The sequence below is a fragment of the Macaca mulatta genome, chromosome 13, assembly GCF_049350105.2.
Source record: "Macaca mulatta isolate MMU2019108-1 chromosome 13, T2T-MMU8v2.0, whole genome shotgun sequence".
Classification (NCBI taxonomy): domain Eukaryota; kingdom Metazoa; phylum Chordata; class Mammalia; order Primates; family Cercopithecidae; genus Macaca; species Macaca mulatta.
The window spans coordinates 78,673,707-78,691,845 of NC_133418.1; the positions used below are offsets into that span (position 1 = coordinate 78,673,707).

General features: G+C 50.4%; 1 protein-coding gene across 3 annotated transcripts in view; it reads right to left on the reverse strand.

Annotated features, from left to right (window-relative positions):
- Positions 1-18,139, reverse strand: part of PRKCE (protein kinase C epsilon) — a 538,158-nt gene that overhangs the window by 17,550 nt on the left and 502,469 nt on the right. For all 3 annotated transcript variants that reach the window (XM_077958601.1, XM_028831616.2, NM_001257741.1), the window contains 1 exon segment: positions 11,226-11,372. In XM_077958601.1, the coding sequence (XP_077814727.1) occupies positions 11,226-11,372 (147 nt within the window).

Genomic DNA, 18,139 nt, shown 5'->3' on the forward strand with positions numbered 1-18,139 from the left:
ACTTTTACATATGTTTGGAAATTTCCATACTAAAGTTAAAATTATAAGTCCCAAATCTCAAAAACATGATGCCAAGTAAAAGAAGGCAGACACAAAAAAAGTACATGCTATGTGGCTCCATTTATAAGAAACTCTAGAAAAGACGAATCTAATCTCCAGTGACAGAAAGCAGACCAGGGTTGCCTGGGGCTATGGGCAGGAAACTTCTTGGGAGGATGGAGGTGTTCTATATACTTATTGTGCTGGTGGCCACACGGATATATACATTTTTCAAATGCATCAGAATGTGGACATGAAATGGGTGCATTTATTCTATGTAAATTTTATTGCAATACAATTGATTTAAAAACCCTGCAAATCCTTGCTCTCATGTAGCTAGGGCTGGAAGAAATCTTAGGGATTACTTAAGTCCCTCATTTTATAGGAAATGAGCAGAGAGAGTCAGTGAATTTCTCAAGGTCTCGCAGATAGTAACAGTGGAGACCAGCACCCCGTTCTGTCCAGCACTTCCCCTTAGCTCACTGTCAGTGATACAAGGTGGGTGCTGCATTCTGAAGTGCCACATTTTGGGTGACTGTCTTCTCAATTATTTGGTTGAACACCCACACCCCAGGTCCCTATAGTCCGAGTCTGCCATACCTCCCAGAAAGATTGCAAATCCTGTTACTGCCAACACTAGCTGAGATGTCAGCTGCTGCGCTGGGGGGGAAGGAGTGCGGCTAAAGTCCTAGGTCAGGATCTGGTTTATTTTCTAAGTCATCTCAGTTGATAAGCCCTACTCTGGAGGGCTTATCTTTCCATGTCCTTACTTAAGGCAAATATATTTCATATTTCCCTGGCCTAGCCATTCACCACCTTCTTCCACACCTAGCTAGGCTCTCACACCTGAAATACTCCATTGACATCCAAGCTCTGTGCTCCGAGAAAGCTGCTGTTGAGGTGGAGTAGGTCCAGAAAGGAGTAGCCAGAGGAACATGGAGGGCAGGGGGCTGCCACTATGTGGCCAGGCCTTCTCACATTGAGGAGACTGAGGTTGATGTGGAAACTTAATGAACCTTCACAAACCTACTGTGTATTAGTCAAATCCCAGAATTCCAGAATAACAATGGGATGTTAAGTTTCGGTCAAACCGAATTCTGTTATCATCCCCCTCCCCAGCACAAACAATGGGAAGTAAAGAGGGCACTGATCCTCCAAGTGCAAAACTGGATTCCCCAGAGTGTCTCTTTTCCATGACATATATGCCTCCAGAGATCAAAGGTCCTCCACTTGACGCGGGCAGAACCACCCCCGCCCCCGCCAACCCCGTCAGCTTGCAAAGTGCCCCTTGGTGCCTGTAGTCTTCCGGGAACAGACGCTGGCTGGAGGGCTGAGCCCCTCTGTGAGGGAGGGTTGAGGCTCTGTCTGCCTTCACTTCAATACACACAAACCAGGCTCTGACCCCTGTCCCTCCTGGCAGCTAGACCATCCTTTAGTCCTCTCCACAGAGATGGGCAGGAGGGCATTACTTATCCAGCAATGCAGCCCCACTCGGACAGGATCTTCTGCAAGACCCAAGACCAGAAGTGGGCTGACACAGGCTCTCAGGACCCACAGAAACCCTGGCTCCCAGCCTGTTTGGGGAGGCCCTCTTCTCCCTGTCCTCTAACCCTGAAAGGCAAAGCCCCAAATCCCTCTCCCAAATGAGCATCCTGTTAGGGGTCAGATGCCAGATTTTACCCTACTGCCTATTATCCCTTAAGTGTTTTGCATTACCACGTATTCTGCCATCGAGGCTTTTCAAGGTGGCAATGTTAGGGTGATGGCAGAAGATTCTTTCCTTGCCTTTGTCAAGCTTCTCCCTCTAGGGCTTCAGGGCTTCACAGAGGGCACAAAGGACATGTTCAACAAATCCTTGTTGAATATTATTGATCTGAATCCTGCCTTCCCCTTTCTCCTTTTATGCCTTTTCCGAGGCAGTTCTTTCTTCCTGACCCCTCCCAGCTTTCTGTCAAGTTCCAGCTCCTCTGTGAAATGTTCCCTGATTCCTCCTGCTGTCCTCTGGCTTGATCAGGCATGGCCTAGGAAGTCCTCCCCTGCTCCCCAGTGAGTTGTGTGTGTGTTACTTCAAATGCTGGTGGGGCAGGGAGGAGATTAAGTTCAAGAAACACTAGTTTGATGAACCCAGGAAGGCATATACCAAAGTAACAGCCATTAAGACATAAAGAAAAGCTCAGGAGCTTATGAAAGTGCCCAGCCAAGCCCAGGCCAGCCCAGGCCTCAAAGTCTTCCCCGGAGTGGGGGTAGGGGATGAAAATGATGTGTTCGTTGGCCCTCCCACCCCCAGGCCACAGGAACGTTCCTGCAATCAGAATTCTCAAAAGGCAAAATCATTGTTCCTGCAATCAGAATTCTCAAATGGCAAAATTCCTGCAATCGGAATTCTAAAATGGTGAAATCACTTGTGTGGAGTCAAAGATGCTCTGCTGAGGCTGTTTAGCTTAGAAATATTTGGGAGCTTGCTGTGCTGGAACAGGGTCTCACTGGTGACCGCTATCACTTCAAGGCTGGGGTGCTGAGAGCTGCACAGCTGTGCCCAGCAAAAACACTACTGAGAATGAAGGCAGGGAACGTCAAGGTGGTAAGCATGGTCACAGAGTAAAAGCAGGGGACCGGCGGGGGGTGGGGGGTGCTGAAAATGTGGGGGAACTTGGGGTGCCATCCCAAGAGGCAAAAAGGGCTGGGAATGCTGGCACCTGGGGTGAGTCAGTATCTCCCTTGCACAGTACCTCCCTCCTCTTGGCACTCAGCTCATACCAGTGGCTGTGCTGGAATGATGCCACCACGGGTGCCTCAGCATTCTGAACTGTGCTCCTTCCCTGTCTTCAGATGCTTTCTGCCCTGTAATGGCTGGTGCCTTGCTGGATGGTGCCATCCCCTCATCTGAACTCCTGGCTCCTCAGTCCCTTTGGGACAGGAGTGTTATGCAGTCCAGCCTCCCTTGGCCTCAGTCTCCTGTTGTCCTCCTCACCATCAGCATCAACACCATCCAAGTGTTCACCTGGATCAGGCACTGTGCTACTCATTTCATGTAATTAGGTTTGTTGACTCTTCACAGCAACCCTGGGTGGTAGATATTTAAAACCCCCGTACTATGATCAGCAGACCGAGGCTCAGAGAGAAGTGGTGACTTTCCCAATATCCCATAGCCCAAATTAGAACCTGGTTGCATCTGATTCCAAAACCCAGCCTCCAAACATCACACCAACCTCCTGCAATTCTTAACTCTTGATTCTTGGAGTTTGGGGATGAGAAGAAGAGGGCCTTTAAAAGGCCAGGGTAGGGGTGGTGAATGGAGAGAGTGAAATTAAAATTCATTGAGAATCTACAGTGCACAAAGTAGCTTAGACTTATTATCTATTCCTGTTTATAACTCTTTTCGAGACAGGATCTCACTTTGTCACCCAGGCTGGAGTGCAGTGGCATGAACATGGCTCACTATAGCCTCAACCTCCTGGGTTCAAACGATCCTCCCACCCCAGCCTCCCAAGTAGCTGGGACTACAAGTGCATGCCACCACGCCTGGCTACTTTCTGCATTTTTTGTAGAGACAGGGTTTTGCCATGTTGTCCAGGCTGGTCTCCAACTCCTGAGTGCAAGTGATCTGCCTGCCTTGGCCTCCCGAAGTGCTGGAATTATAGGTAGGAACCACAGTACCCAGCTATTCCTGTTTATAATTCCATGAGGGGAGAATTCTCACAGTAACCCAATTTTACAGATAAGGAGGCTCAAGGAAGCCAGAGGTCCAGGGGTGAGGTGAATTCTGAGTGTCACATGGCTTTCCTGTGACAGCAATTTTATTCCAACCCAAGTCTCTCAGAAGTCAAAGCCAGTATCCTGTCCACTGTGCCATGCCACCTGCTGGGCCAACCACCAAAAACAGGTTTCTGGACTTTTCCCATGCCCTCCAGCCCTGGATCAGAGCCCTGGCTCTTGGAGGGATCTTGTAGCCTCTAGGATGGTAAGCCGCTTGGATGTGGTGGACACGGTCCACGGGGATGTCCTCAGGAGGGGCTGCAGAACCCAGCCTTGCTCCTGCCCCAGCTCTGCCAGGACAGAGGATGAGGATGGTGTCATAACTGGCCTCCATCATCACAACCCATGCTATCTGGTGGTCCCTAGGCAGGTGGGCTGGCTTTAGGGGAAGGGGCTGCCTGTTCAACAGGGCTCCTCCTCAGGTCGCTAAGTTGGTGAAGTGTGCGGGTCTCGAGCCCACTTCCCAGGTTTTCTCTCAGCACAGCCCAGTCATGCAGGAGCATGCAGGAGAGGCCTCCCTCGGGGGTCCCGCCATGCAGCGCGGATGGCTGGATGGAAACGGATCATGAGGTTGAGAGGGGCCTCTATGTCACCGGGCCTGAGGGCTCACCTACCTGGAGAGACTCCCCACTCTGGAGGCCTTACCTTAAAGAGGGACATTCACACTGAAGCAAACTTGAAAAGAGAGAACATGTACACAAAGAGAAGTTTACTTGGCCAGCATTTCCCTCATTGCCTCTGGCTTTCACTGAGGACAACTAGGTTTCTGGGGAGGCAAATCTCTCCCTCCTAAGCTGGCTTCCCCCCATTCCAGTGCTGAAGCCCTGGGAGCCAGAGTCTCAGAGCTGAACGCTTTTGAGGGGAAGGAATGCGTACACAGCAGGGAAGCCAGGAGTGAGCAGAACGTCCCCAAGATCTGCAAGGTCAGATGGTGCCCTTCAACCACACCAAACACATCGCTCTGCCCCTACAGTCCCCAAAGAAGGCAAGCCCACCGGTAACACAAAAGCGAAATGTGCTACTTTCATTGGCAATTAGACCATGCCATTATCTTGGGATGAAATCCCCAATGGGATAGACCAGTGAATTCTAGGGCTGGAGATTTTCTCCAGCATCAAAGGCTTTGACTCCAGCCTTGCTGGCTTTCCTGTCTCCCCGACTCTTCAGTGCTGGGGTATTTGCCACCAAACAGGCCCCCACTGTGTGTCCTTGCTCTGAAGCAAGCCACCCCGGAAAATTGATTTGAGTACGTGATGGTGCAAAGTCTTTGGTTTGGTGTTGATGGCACATCGCTTGCACAAACTCAGTTCATTACGTGGGTGGACAGAGGGTGAACAACAGGAATAGAAAAGGGAAAGTGGAGGAGGGAGAATACGTAAGAGAGCTGAGAGAACGAAAGACAGGAAAGTCTCCACGCTGAAGCAGAGGCCACTGAAAACCGCACTGGGTGGGGGTTAGTACAAAGGGATGTTGGCCTGTAGTCAGGAAACCCAGTTGGACTAGTGACAGCTGGTGAGTCAGGGCAAGGGTTAGACAAGGGAGGCTTAGGAGCCAGGGGAGCAGAAATCTCAGCTTAGCAGACATCTCAAGAAGGCAAAAGCCTGGGGGGAACAGAAGCCAATTGAGGTATGTGATGGAACCTGACCAGAGGCCAAATTCCAGCTATGAATCTGGACAATCTCCTTGGTGATAGCTTCAGAGGGGCGAGGCTTCCTGTGCAGGAATGGAAGTCAGGCCTGAAAGCTGTTGTGCTGTTGCATCCTCGGCCTCTGTGGTGGTGACCCAGGGGCCCCCAGCCTCTAGCGAGCCAGCCTGGGCAGAGTACAGCCTTGTTGTGCCTGGCAGGTTCTTCCACGAAGGGGCTCTGTCCTTGTAGTGAGAGTGGAGAGGGTCAGGAGCTCTGGAAAAATATGCCACTGCATCCTGGCTCTTTGTAAGTGACATGACCTCTCCCAGCCTCACCTCCAGCACCAACCACCTGACAAAACCAGATCCTCCCTGTATCAGACAGGCAGGGCACCCCCCAGGTCACCCAGATTCAGTATGGCCAGCTGAGGAGTGGGTTAATTCAGGTTTCTGGAGACTGGTGGCATTCTGGTATGATGCCAAAAGGGCATGGCTTGGAAGCAAGTGGAGGTAACCCAAGACAGAGGAAACCTGGAGCTCCCTCAGGGGCTTCAGGCACTTGAATGAATCACCCTGGAGGTATTCAGTTTTGCCAGATTAGGGCACTGGTGCAGCTGCTTTCCTTGCTTGCTTAAACACATGCCCAATGTCTCCTTGAGGCCACCGCCAAATTGCAAGGCTGACGGTGTTTGCTCACGGACTTGATCCTTTCCCTTCTCACAGTGTCTTGCCTTTGACTTGGAGTCTGTCAAAGAGCCAGGACCAACAACTGCACAGTGTCCCTGGCTGCTTGTGATCCGGTGACTTGGAGGCTTTTCCCCAATGTTGGGATCTAAACCAGTTTTCCCTCTTCCCTGTCAAAGCCCTTTCTTTCCCAGTTCTTCTAGGAAGGCATCTCACATGTCCTCAAGTTATTTGATGCCTTAAGTCCAAGGAAATCCTGTCTTGTGATGGCAATCTGCCCCCTGAATAGAAGGACAACCTCTGTGGGGTGCACCTCAGCTTCCTTGTGTCTTTCAGTGGCCTCTGTGGGATACACCTCAGCTTCCTCGTGTCTCTCAGTGGCCTCTGTGGGGTGCACCTCAGCTTCCCCGTGTCTCTCAGTGGCCTCTGTGGGGTGCACCTCAGCTTCCTCGTGGCTCTCAGTGGCCTCTGTGGGGATGAAGCTTAGCTTCCCCGTGTCTCTCAGTGGCCTCTGTGGGGTGCACCTCAGCTTCCCCGTGTCTCTCAGTGGCCTCTGTGGGGTACACCTCAGCTTTCCTGTGTCTCTCAGTGGCCTCTGTGGGGTGCACCTCAGCTTTCCTGTGTCTCTCAGTGGCCTCTGTGGGGTGCACCTCAGCTTCCCCATGTCTCTCAGTGGCCTCTGTGGGGTGCACCTCAGCTTCCTCGTGGCTCTCAGTGGCCTCTGTGGGGATGAAGCTTAGCTTCCCCGTGTCTCTCAGTGGCCTCTGTGGGGTGCACCTCAGCTTCCCCGTGTCTCTCAGTGGCCTCTGTGGGGTACACCTCAGCTTTCCTGTGTCTCTCAGTGGCCTCTGTGGGGTGCACCTCAGCTTTCCTGTGTCTCTCAGTGGCCTCTGTGGGGTGCACCTCAGCTTCCTCGTGGCTCTCAGTGGCCTCTGTGGGGTGCACCTCAGCTTCCTCGTGGCTCTCAGTGGCCTCTGTGGGGTGCACCTCAGCTTCCCCATGTCTCTCAGTGGCCTCTGTGGGGTGCACCTCAGCTTCCCCATGTCTCTCAGTGGCCTCTGTGGGGTACACCTCAGCTTCCTCGTGGCTCTCAGTGGCCTCTGTGGGGTGCACCTCAGCTTCCTCGTGTCTCTCAGTGGCCTCTGTGGGGTGCACCTCAGCTTCCTCGTGTCTCTCAGTGGCCTCTGTGGGGTGCACCTCAGCTTCCTCGTGGCTCTCAGTGGCCTCTGTGGGGTACACCTCAGCTTCCTCGTGGCTCTCAGTGGCCTCTGTGGGGTGCACCTCAGCTTCCTCGTGGCTCTCAGTGGCCTCTGTGGGGTGCACCTCAGCTTCCCCATGTCTCTCAGTGGCCTCTGTGGGGTGCACCTCAGCTTCCTCGTGGCTCTCAGTGGCCTCTGTGGGGTGCACCTCAGCTTCCTCGTGGCTCTCAGTGGCCTCTGTGGGGATGAAGCTTAGCTTCCCCGTGTCTCTCAGTGGCCTCTGTGGGGTGCACCTCAGCTTCCTCGTGTCTCTCAGTGGCCTCTGTGGGGTGCACCTCAGCTTCCCCGTGGCTCTCCAGTGGCCTCTGTGGGGTGCACCTCAGCTTCCCCGTGGCTCTCCAGTGGCCTCTGTGGGGTGCACCTCAGCTTCCCCGTGGCTCTCCAGTGGCCTCTGTGGGTGGCCATCTGTTTTGCCTATGGTAAGGCTGACTCTGCTCATGTGGCACAGAGTTGTCCTCACTGCTGGTACCTGAGCTAGGCAGGCACCCACATCCCCGGGCTCAGCCCCGAGTTGGTTACAGGGGTGCGATGGCACATGAAACCTTAAGTGAGTTTTCCCGCTAGTCTTTTGAGGCTTTCTGAGATGAGAAATGCAGTATGTGCATCACTGCCATGGGCTTTACTCCTTGGGCTTTCATCCTATTTAAAATGTATTTCTGCTCTTTCTACACAAGCCCACAGATGACTCGGGCTGGTGCCATTGACATTTTTCAGAAAAGAGCTTTCGACTTAGGGACAGATTTGGGTCACTTTTCCAACCTGCTAACTAGATGTAGACTGCTCTTTTTTATTTTTTTCCCCCAATTTTGGTATTTCTCCTGAGAGAAATCTCTAGCGCCAAGGTTGTAAATGTCAGACATTTAAACAACTTGAAGAAGTCTTTAAAGACCTGCACTGAAAACTCTCTAAGGATCAACATTACTCAGCTCCAAGTGTGGCCAGAAACACCTCTTAAACAACGTCAGCTTTCCGTTTCAGCCTTCCTTTTTCCAGATGTTCTAATTCTCTCCTCCCAACTGAATTCAAACTTACCTAATCAATGCCCTCTCCCCTGACCCCGCCCCTCTCCACAGCATTGAGCATTGAGGTGAACTCTGAAGGTCTGGGGAGGCAGGGGGAGTGGGAACATGCACAGGAGATCCCTTCAAGGCAATGACGAAGTCAGTCTTTAGGAAGACTGAGGCAGTTTTGAAATTGGCGGGAGCTCCTGGACAGCCCCATCCTTTCTCTTTGCCAGCCTCTCATGGGGTGATAAGGACCCTGAAGGCTTCCTTGACCCTTCAGGCAAAAGAAAACAAACAGGGTCTTTCTTGCTCTTTACTCCCAGCAGGGAACTCTCAAGAGGCCCAAGGACAGAAAGCACAGGTCCCTTGTGCTCTAGACGTCCAGGCAGAGGTGGACTCCTGCCTGACCCCTGACTCAGGGATGTATTTCCTCCTGCTGGCTCCCAGCCCCCTCATACCCCTCCCCACAGGAGCACCTTCACTTCTGGCCAGGGAGAGCTTTAAGGGGCTCCCTGCCTGTCTGAGGCAAGGCAACGCCTGCATGTTAGTGGAGTAAGTCATGTGCCTCCCTCCCTCCCGGTTTGTCCTTCCCTCTCTTCCTCTCTCCTCTCTGTCTAGGTTTTTCCCCATCCCTCAGCCCCGCACCTGTTCACCTCACCCCTGTTCTTCACACCCTTCCTGCCACGTGCTGCTCAAAGAGGGATGCCTCTCAGAAGGCCTGCACTTTCATTGGCTCAAAGTTTCAAACTGAAAGTTGTGAGCCCCGGTGAGGAATTCCTGTGACTGCCAGGGCTTTGGAAAGGGCTTTGGCAGTGTTCTGGAATCTGCTGTACCTCAGGGAGAGATGATTCTTCATGAATCCACACTCTAAAACTTCCTTTGTGTCTTTTATGATTAAGGTTCTTCCCTACTTCCTTCCCACCCTGTGGCCTCTCAACAAAAACCCCCCGGCGTCCTCTGCCACACCCCAGACCCTCTCTCTCCTCACACCCCTTGCTGACGGTGCCCCCTGGGGCTCCACTGGTCCTCCCCACTCTTCCCCAGGCAGGAGGGGGCTGCTCCTGCATCTCTGCCAGTACAGCTGGAGCCTGGTGCTCCGTAAGCCTGGTTTAATGTGGTTTTGCTGAGATCTGGAGACTCAAGTTTAAGTCATCTTGTAGCCCTGCACTGATAATCCCCTCAGCTTCAGTCTCATCCTGCGTTTCTGTTAGTTGGGCCTGGATTCTTAGCTCTACTTCTCATTCTTCTTTGGGTTGATTAACTTAGATTAAAGAGAAATTAAAATTCACCCTACCATCTGAGCCTTTAGTTTCTCCTCCTCCTTTTTTAGGCCTCTGGGGTCCTACTTCCCCTATTTTGCCAGGGGCACAGTTAATCCTGTCCTTAAAGGTGACTTGCAGAGGTCCTCAGCCCCCAGCCATCGGGCAGGCTGTGGCATGTGCAGGGAGCCCTGTGGCAGCAGGGGACAGTTGGCCCAGGGAGCTTAGACTCTAAGCCCTCCTGGCTTGGAATAGTGGGCCTGGAGCTGTGGTGGAGAGGGGCTGAAGAGGAAGTGATATTTACAAAGAAAGAAGGTGATCCTAAATCTGGGCTGTTCCAAGCTTGTGCTATCCAGCAAAAACATGAAAACCAAAGGAGGAAGCAAATGAGGAGTGGTGACGGGACCAAGCATCCGGGGACGTTCAACCCCATGTGCTCGAGTCTGGCTGAGGCCTGGACCCCACCCGTCCACTGACACTATCCCCCACCCCCACTCCCACCGTGGAACATTTCTAAGAATCACAACATTGTCAGTAACGGCTCCCCAGAAAATCTCCTTGAATAGAATGGAATTCCTCTCTGATGGTTCACAAGGCACAGGAAGGTCTTTTCTGCACTTGGAGAAGGGGAGCAGGGGCTCATCTGACAGTATGCCGGGTGACCGAGGGCTGACTGCCTGATGGCAAGTCTTCCCTGCCTGGGACCCCAGTTCCACAGCCCCACAGCACTGGGGCCCCTGCCTAGTAAACTCTTACACTGCACATCCCCTTCACCTCCCAGCAAGCCTGCCAGCTGGCTACCTCAATTTTCAGTCTGAATGACTGATTGCTTCAATGGGCTACAACACAACAGAATTAAGACACATACACTATATAACTTTAAGGACTGCAACATGACCCTCGTCCCATTCCAGCAGAAGGCCACTGCCAGGACACGGTCTTTATTCTGTGAATCAAGCCCAGACTGAAAGCTCTGAGCTTCAACTGCCCTGTGTTACATGCCCCCTCCAACTGGCATCACAGCAGGCCTGAGAATCTGGAAGGTAGAAGGGAAAGTGCGGCCGAGAAGGGAGAGGGTATCTCACAGAAATGCGCTTTTACGCAGTGGGCCTCCCAGAAGCTCCCCGCAGGACCATCCTTCCCGCTGCCAGTCAGTGAATCCCAGCTTCGCGCTCTGTGCTAGTTCCACAGAATGACCACGGCTAATATTTAATTAATATTTGCCTTTAAACTGACCCATTTAGAAAACAAACCCAGTTCTTCATAAAGAAACCTTATGTCTCTGCCATACATAGAAAACTAGTGTCATTAGTCATTTTCAATCTAAATAAATAAATTGAATCTCTATTAACACAAAAGGTGTCCTGTGGCCCATGTAAATCATCATCTTGGGTGCTGCTGTAGTAGGTTACATGTTTTCAACAGCAAACACGTGGGGCCTAAAGACACTGTCTTAGGGAGAGCCTCAGCCACCTCCGGCCTTTGTCATTGTTGCTGTAATAGACATCCCCTGACCGCTCTTCCTGGGTGCACGAAGCCTGCCCCGCAAGTACCTGGGCCCGACCCATGGTGCCGAGCATGCATGGGGACCAACTTACAATGCGCGGTTTGAAGGGTGGCTTGATCTTCTTCTGCTCCAGGAGCACCCAGTCAATCTCTTTGAAGAATGGGTGCTGCTTGATGGCGTCCTCGCCGTTCTGCGATGCCACGCAGCCCAGGCGCTTGTGGGGATTCTTCGTCATGAACTGTGGGGATGAGGACAGAGTCGGAATTAGTGACAGAGGCCTGGCCAGCACAGGCTATGAGGGACAGATGGACGTCAGCCAAGGCAGCATCTTCAGCATCGCCTCCCGAGTCTGTTCTTTGCAATTTCAGGGGCCACATCTGTTGGGTTTTGTTTTTAAACTCTTACATAGAGTTGACTATGTCCCAGTCACCATTCTAGACCTAGTACATGTATCAACTCATTTCACCCTATGAGGTACTATCATTGTCTCTATATTATAAATGAGGCACTAGAAGCACACAGAGGTCAGCTAATTTGGCCGAAGTCACCCAGCTAGCAAGGGGCCAAGCTGGGATTAGGAACTCTGGCTCTTACTCTCTCATCGCCCTCAGATTCTCAGGTCTTCTCATCAGGGAGACTGCGGTCTGATAAACTCATTTACACGGAGAGGTCAACAGTCCTTTTTGAGGTAAGGAATAAGGACCAGGTAAATGATCAAATGTATTAATACCTCCTCCTGCTCCTTTCCTATTCCTGGACCCAGCCCCTCTCCACTGTTTTTATGTTTGAATTTGCAATCTCTACACAAAATGCTCATGAAGGTCAAAAGATAAAAAACAAGAAAAAGGCTTATTCCTTTTCGATGCTTCTAGGTAAAAATCACATAGATGTGTTTTATATTTTCTGGGTGGTGTCTTGTGTGCCTCACACCCTAGGTGAACTTGTTATTCCTATTAAATGAGTCAGTCCTGAGGGTAAACATTAATTTAATCGAACACACATATACCAATAAAATCTTGGGGGAAAAAAGTGCCAGTGGGTGGAAATATTTCTGATAGCTACCCGAAATAACAGCACGTGTGTGTTGTGTGTGTATGTGTGTTAGAGACAAAATGTCACATTTCATAGTGTGAAGGCTGAATATCTAAACAGAAGAACTTGAGAGAATAAACTATAATCCAAAGGAATACATCTTTGGTATAATTTCAGGCTTAATCAGCAAGGGAGAGAGCCTCTAACTATTTCTTGCCTGGTGCCCTTGGAACCAAAGCACCTGGCCTCGAGTTCAATGCGACTGGAGGGGACAGCCCCAGATAAAGAGTGAAAGGGATGGAGAGTAGGCGTGAGTCAGGAATGGTACCAGTGTGCCTCATCTTTCTCATCTACAAGTCAGCAAGGTAACCCCTACTTTAACTCCTTGGATGGCTCCCACCATGACGTCCATACTCCTTAGTTTGGCACACAGGAGCTCCTCAGCCTGAACCCTGTCTATCTACCTTGCTGTCCTTTTGCATTCTTTCTTCCCTCTGGTTGAAAGTCCCTTTCCAGTCCCTAGGCATTCTCTAGGAATTACTCAAAATGCTACCTCGTCTGTGAAGCCTCCCCAGATTCCCTCCTCTGTTGATACCGTAGACCCCATGCTTCTGGTTTATTTAAATTATAATTTGTCTAAACATCTCTTCCCCTTGGTGAGCTCTATGATTTAGGAATCTGTCTTATCTGCCCCAAACCTGGCTCAGTGCCTGGTTCCCATTGTACACTCAGTAAATCGTGATGATGGAGTGAGGGGCTAAAGGTTGGGTCTCAGGGCACAGTGCTGAGGGAGGGAGACTGTGGCACAGCCACTTACTGTTGCGCAGGTTGTGCACTGCATACTTCTGTGATACAAATGGCCTTCTCTAAAGTTCTGCATCACCTTCACATAGGCCCTCGGAGACACAGCCCAGTGGCTAGAGTCATGGAAATCCTGGTCTGGCCCTGTAGTCAAGTGACTGCATGAAGTGTTTTGAGGCCAAGGGTGCAGTAGACTCCTCACTTCCTCAGCTCCTCCCGTCCTCCCTTTTCTGGGAGGGGAAATATCAGGGTCAGGGATAAACATAGAGGTTTGGGCATCTCAGGAAGCTGCCCCTGAGCCAGACGCTCTTCTCAGGGGGAAAATGCTCTTCTCATGAACGTCTCACCCTCACGAACTGGTTAACCGGTTAGGCATGACTTCTAACTTCTGGATCTCTGTAGGTCAAGGTTTTTCAGCCTTCGTGCTGTTAACATTTTTGACTGGATACTTCTTTGCAGGGTGGGTGGGGAGAGCTGTCCTGTGCATTGCAGGCAGTTTAGCAGCCTCCATGGCCTCTACCTACTGCATGCCAGCAGCACCAAAAATATCTCCAGACATTACTGAATGTCTAAGGGAATAGGACAAAATTGCCCCTAGTTAAAGGCCACTGCTCTAAGGTCTCCAAAATAAAAGGGCTCAGCTGGTATGCTGGCAGGGGACTCACAGGGAGATGTGATGGGCTGGTGTTGGGGCCTGGGATAGTGGCCAGCTCTGCTGGGCATAGTGTTCTGGTGGCCTCGGGTGCAGCTGAGGTTTTCCCTTAGCTACTCAGCTGACCTGGGAAGAGATGGGGCTCCAGGAATCAGGAGGCAAAAGCTCCCATGTCCACCCCAAGTTAATTACCCAAGAGAGTTCTCTGCAGTGATTTGGAGTTGCAGCTCCAAAGTATAAGTAGAGGCAGAACCAGCGAAGATATGCCTGTTGCAAGATCTCATTGAGTGGAAAAAGCAAGATACACCACTGACAGGAAAATGAGATATGTGTACAGCATTCCTACAATTGTATAATACAGAAAAAAGAAATAAGTTATATTTGTATTTGCTTGTATATATCTAAAGAAATTCCAGAAGGATATGTAAAAGCCTCAAAACATAAGTAGAGAGTGTGTGGGAAATGGGCAGATGGAAGCAAGGATGAGACAGACACCTTTCACTGTTTCCCATTTTATGCTTTGTGTGTGTGTTTTTTTAAATAGCATGCGATCAAACAAGCAAGCAAATAATGAAATATTTAAGGCCTAAATATATAAACTGAACAAAACAGAATTTGAAAAGTTGGACAACTGAGTCCCCCTAAGCAATGCTCCTTCCCACTGGGTGACGTGCCCTTCCTAAAGTGCTTTCCTGTAGGAAAGTCAGAATGGAAGAGGCTGGGAGCCCCTTTTGGATACTGAGAGTCTCGCTGAATGCCTGGCCTAGCAGGTGCCCTGTACTCATCGATGAAAATCCCTCCTCTCCGTCCTTTGGACACACGAGTCTCCATTCTGCATCAAGTGCTGTGGTGATGAGACATGGTTCCTGCCCTCACGGGGCATGTGGAAGAGTAAGGGAGGCTGAGAAGAAACATGTCATTGCTAGAGAATCAATTAGCGAAGACTGTAATGAACGCCCCGAGAGAAGCACAGCAGGCTCTGACAGTGTGATGGGCAAGGAACTTGGCAAATCATTCCCTGAGAAGCAACACCTAGGCTGAGACCTGAAGGAGGAATGTACCTAGGCAAAAAGGGCACAGGGGGAGAGTGGTCAGGGAGAAGGAACACTAAAGACACTTGCATTCTATAGGCCCTGGATATAGTCCAGCAGAGCCCAGCAGATGAGGGGGAGTGGCTGAGGGGGAGGCGGGGCCTGATGCAGGACCCTGGAGGCTGTGTGGAAGATAAAGATCTTTAATCACAATGTGATGAGTTTTAAGTAGGGGATGAGGCATGAAATGGCTAGATTTGCATTCTTAAGAGATCACTCTACAGAGATAAGAAGGAGGCAAGAGGGGCCACCCGCCTGCCAGTTAGGAGGTCCTGCAGTTCACCAAGGGAGAGGTGGTGGTGGCTCCGATGGGGGTAGTAGGGAGGAGGATGGAGAAAGGTAACTCAGATGGAAAAGGTTAGCAGGGGGAATGGACTTGATGTCTGGCTAGCTGTGATGGGGAGAGAGGGATAGCACCCCATTTCTGGTCTGCTTAGACAGGAAGACAGGGTGCCATTTACTGAGCCACGGAATTTGAGAGTGAGCAGATTTGAGGGGGACCATCCAGAGCTGTTTGGGTGTATACTGAATGTGAGGGACCCCTGGCCAGCTGAGGGGGGGAAGTGAGTAGGGAACCGGAAACACAGGCCTGGAGGCTGGAAGATGGGTCTGGCTGAACAGGGGCCGGTGAGTGACACCAGCAAGGAGCTGGGAAGAGCAGGGGTCCCTCAAAGACTGTCACCCAAGAGGCACCCAGGTCGAAGTTTTCCTTGGCTCTCAGTTGAACTAGTTATAATCGTTTCATTGAACTAGTTATAATCAGTTAACGTTTTGAGATTTTACATAAAAATCTGGATTTTGTGCTTCTCTTGGAAAGCCAGATCTGGTGAGGTGAGGTCCTCATTGCTGCTAGGGGATCATCAGGGGTCTCCATTTACCCTGCCCCACCCAGTCCTGTTCACCTTCCAGGGCTCCTGCTGGGTTCCTGCAGGCATTTAACTTTGCAATCTGTGATAAAATGGGAAGAACAGAGAGCTAAGAACTGTTTCTGTTTTTCACCAGTTACATAGCTCCTACAATGTGCTTGGCACTGTTCTCAGTCCTTGGGATGCGTCTGAGAAATAGGCTGGAAAACGTTCCTGCCCTCATGAAGCTCAATCTTGTGGAAGAAAACAGACAATAAACATAATACATAATATACATATAGTGGATTAGAAAGTGAAACTGCTATTAGGGATCAACTGAGCAGGATAAAGGTGGATAGGGAAGGGGACAAGTTTTAGCTTTTTGTATTAAAAAAAAAAAAAAGCCTCACTGAGAACACACTACTGAGTCAACCTCTGAAAATGTCGGCACTCAGAGGGCAGCAGAAGGGGTAGCAAAGGAGATGGAGAAGCAGCTGCCCAACACCAGAGGAGACCCAGTCCCAGAGGGCAAGGACAAGGAGGGCTGTAACACAGAAGGGCTTAACTGAGCCAGTGAATGTGGCTGGGAGGCTCCAAGGCAGGGATCCTGAAAGCTTCAAAGAGCCACAGGGCGCCGAGGAGAAATGCGGGTTTGAAGACATCAAGGCAGAAAAGTGCAACAGAAGTCATTTCCATGAGTAGCAAGAACCAAGCTCGGAGTGAGAGGCCTGGCCCAGAACACACATTGAATTTGGAAAGTTGGACAAACTAGTTCCCCTAAATAAAACTAGTACCCCTGAGGCCTTCTCACTGGCTTGGGGCAAGGGCGGAGGACTTTGGAGGCTGGCAGGAGAGGCACCCTCCAAACCATGCTCTCCCCAGCAGCCAGATCTACCTTCTAGGTGTACCAGCCAGGTCACTCCCCTGCCTGGTTCTCCGAGGGCTAGCCCTGCACTGGGAATCGAATAGAAGCTCTCATGGTGGCATAAGAAGCCCTGCATACTCAGGCCAGGCGCAGTGGCTCACACCTGTAATCCCAGCATTTGGCAGGCAGAGGCAGGGGATCACGAGGTCAGGAGATCGAGACCATCCTGGCTGACACGGTGAAACCCCGTCTCTACTAAAAATACAAAAATTAGCCAGGCATGGTGCTGCATTCCTGTAGTCCCAGCTACTCAGGAGGTTGAGGCAGGAGACTCTCTTGAACCGGTGAGGGGGAAGTTGCAGTGAGCCGAGATCGCGCCACTGTACTCCAGCCTGGGCGACAGAGTGAGACTCAGTCTCAAAAAAAAAAGAAGCAGCAGCAGCCCTGCATACTCAGACACCGCCATCCCATCACCCTCCTTGCACCCACTCTCCCTGAGCTCCTTTTGGGCTGTCCACCCTGGCAGATGTTTTCTAGTCCAAGGCATGCATACTCACTGTTCCTTCTGAACAGACATCCTTCCCCCCAGTAGCCACCTGACTGAAACCTCCCCTTAGTGTCCCCTCATGGGATAGGTGTTTCCAGACCCAAGAGCTCCCCATGCAGCCTGTTACTCCTCATTTGCTGAGCCGCTGCATGTGTCTTTTTGCACTTGTTACCATTGAGTATAATATACAGTCATTTGTCTGTTCATTTATTCACTAGTCTGTTAGCAGGGACTGTGTTCTTTGTATCTCCAGTGCCTGGCATAATGCCTGCCAATAAATATTTATGGAATAAATGAATAAAATAGTCATTACTAGATGCTCAATAAATATTTGTTTAATAAATGAATGCATGAATGAACATACTCTATTTGCCTCCTTCACTTCTCTTATCCCAATTGTGGCTACATATTGATATATTTTTAATTTATTAAAAATAACAAATAATCTCACTGGATTGGAAACTTCACAAGGCAGAGACCAGGGCTCACCAATACTTATTCGGCATCTAGCACCATGCCTGGCATGTTGGAAGCGCTCAATAGATAGTAGTTCATTGAATGAACGAATGAAAGAGAGAGGAAGAAGAGTAAGAGCAGAGGGGAAAGACGGAATGAGGCGAGGGAAAAAGGAAAGGAAGGAGAAAAAAAAACTACAGAAAAGGGTAACATGTTCTGATGTGGAATTTTCTAAAACATGGTACATGCATCCTCAGATACCTACAAAATGGTTTTAGATCTTTCAAAAATTTGTATACAATAATTTACATTAGGCAGGGCATGGTAGTTCACGCCTATAATCCCAGCACTTTGGGAAGCTGAGGTGGGTGGATCATGATGTCAGGAGTTAGGAACCAGCCTGGCCAACATGGCGAAACCCCAACTCTACTAAAAATACAAAAATTAGCTGGGCGTGGTGGTGTGTGCCTGTAATCCCAGCTACTCGGGAGGCTAAGGCAGGAGAATCTCTTGAACCTGAGAGGCGGAAGTTGCAGTGAGCTGAGATCACGCCACTGCACTCCAGCCTGGGCCACAGAGCAAGAATCCAGCTCGAAAAAAAATTACATTAATTCATTATGGCAAGGGATACTGATTTTCTACCTATGATAATGGTATAAAATTTCTTTGTAAAATACAGGCTGGGCATGGTGGTTCATGTCTGTAATGCCAGCACT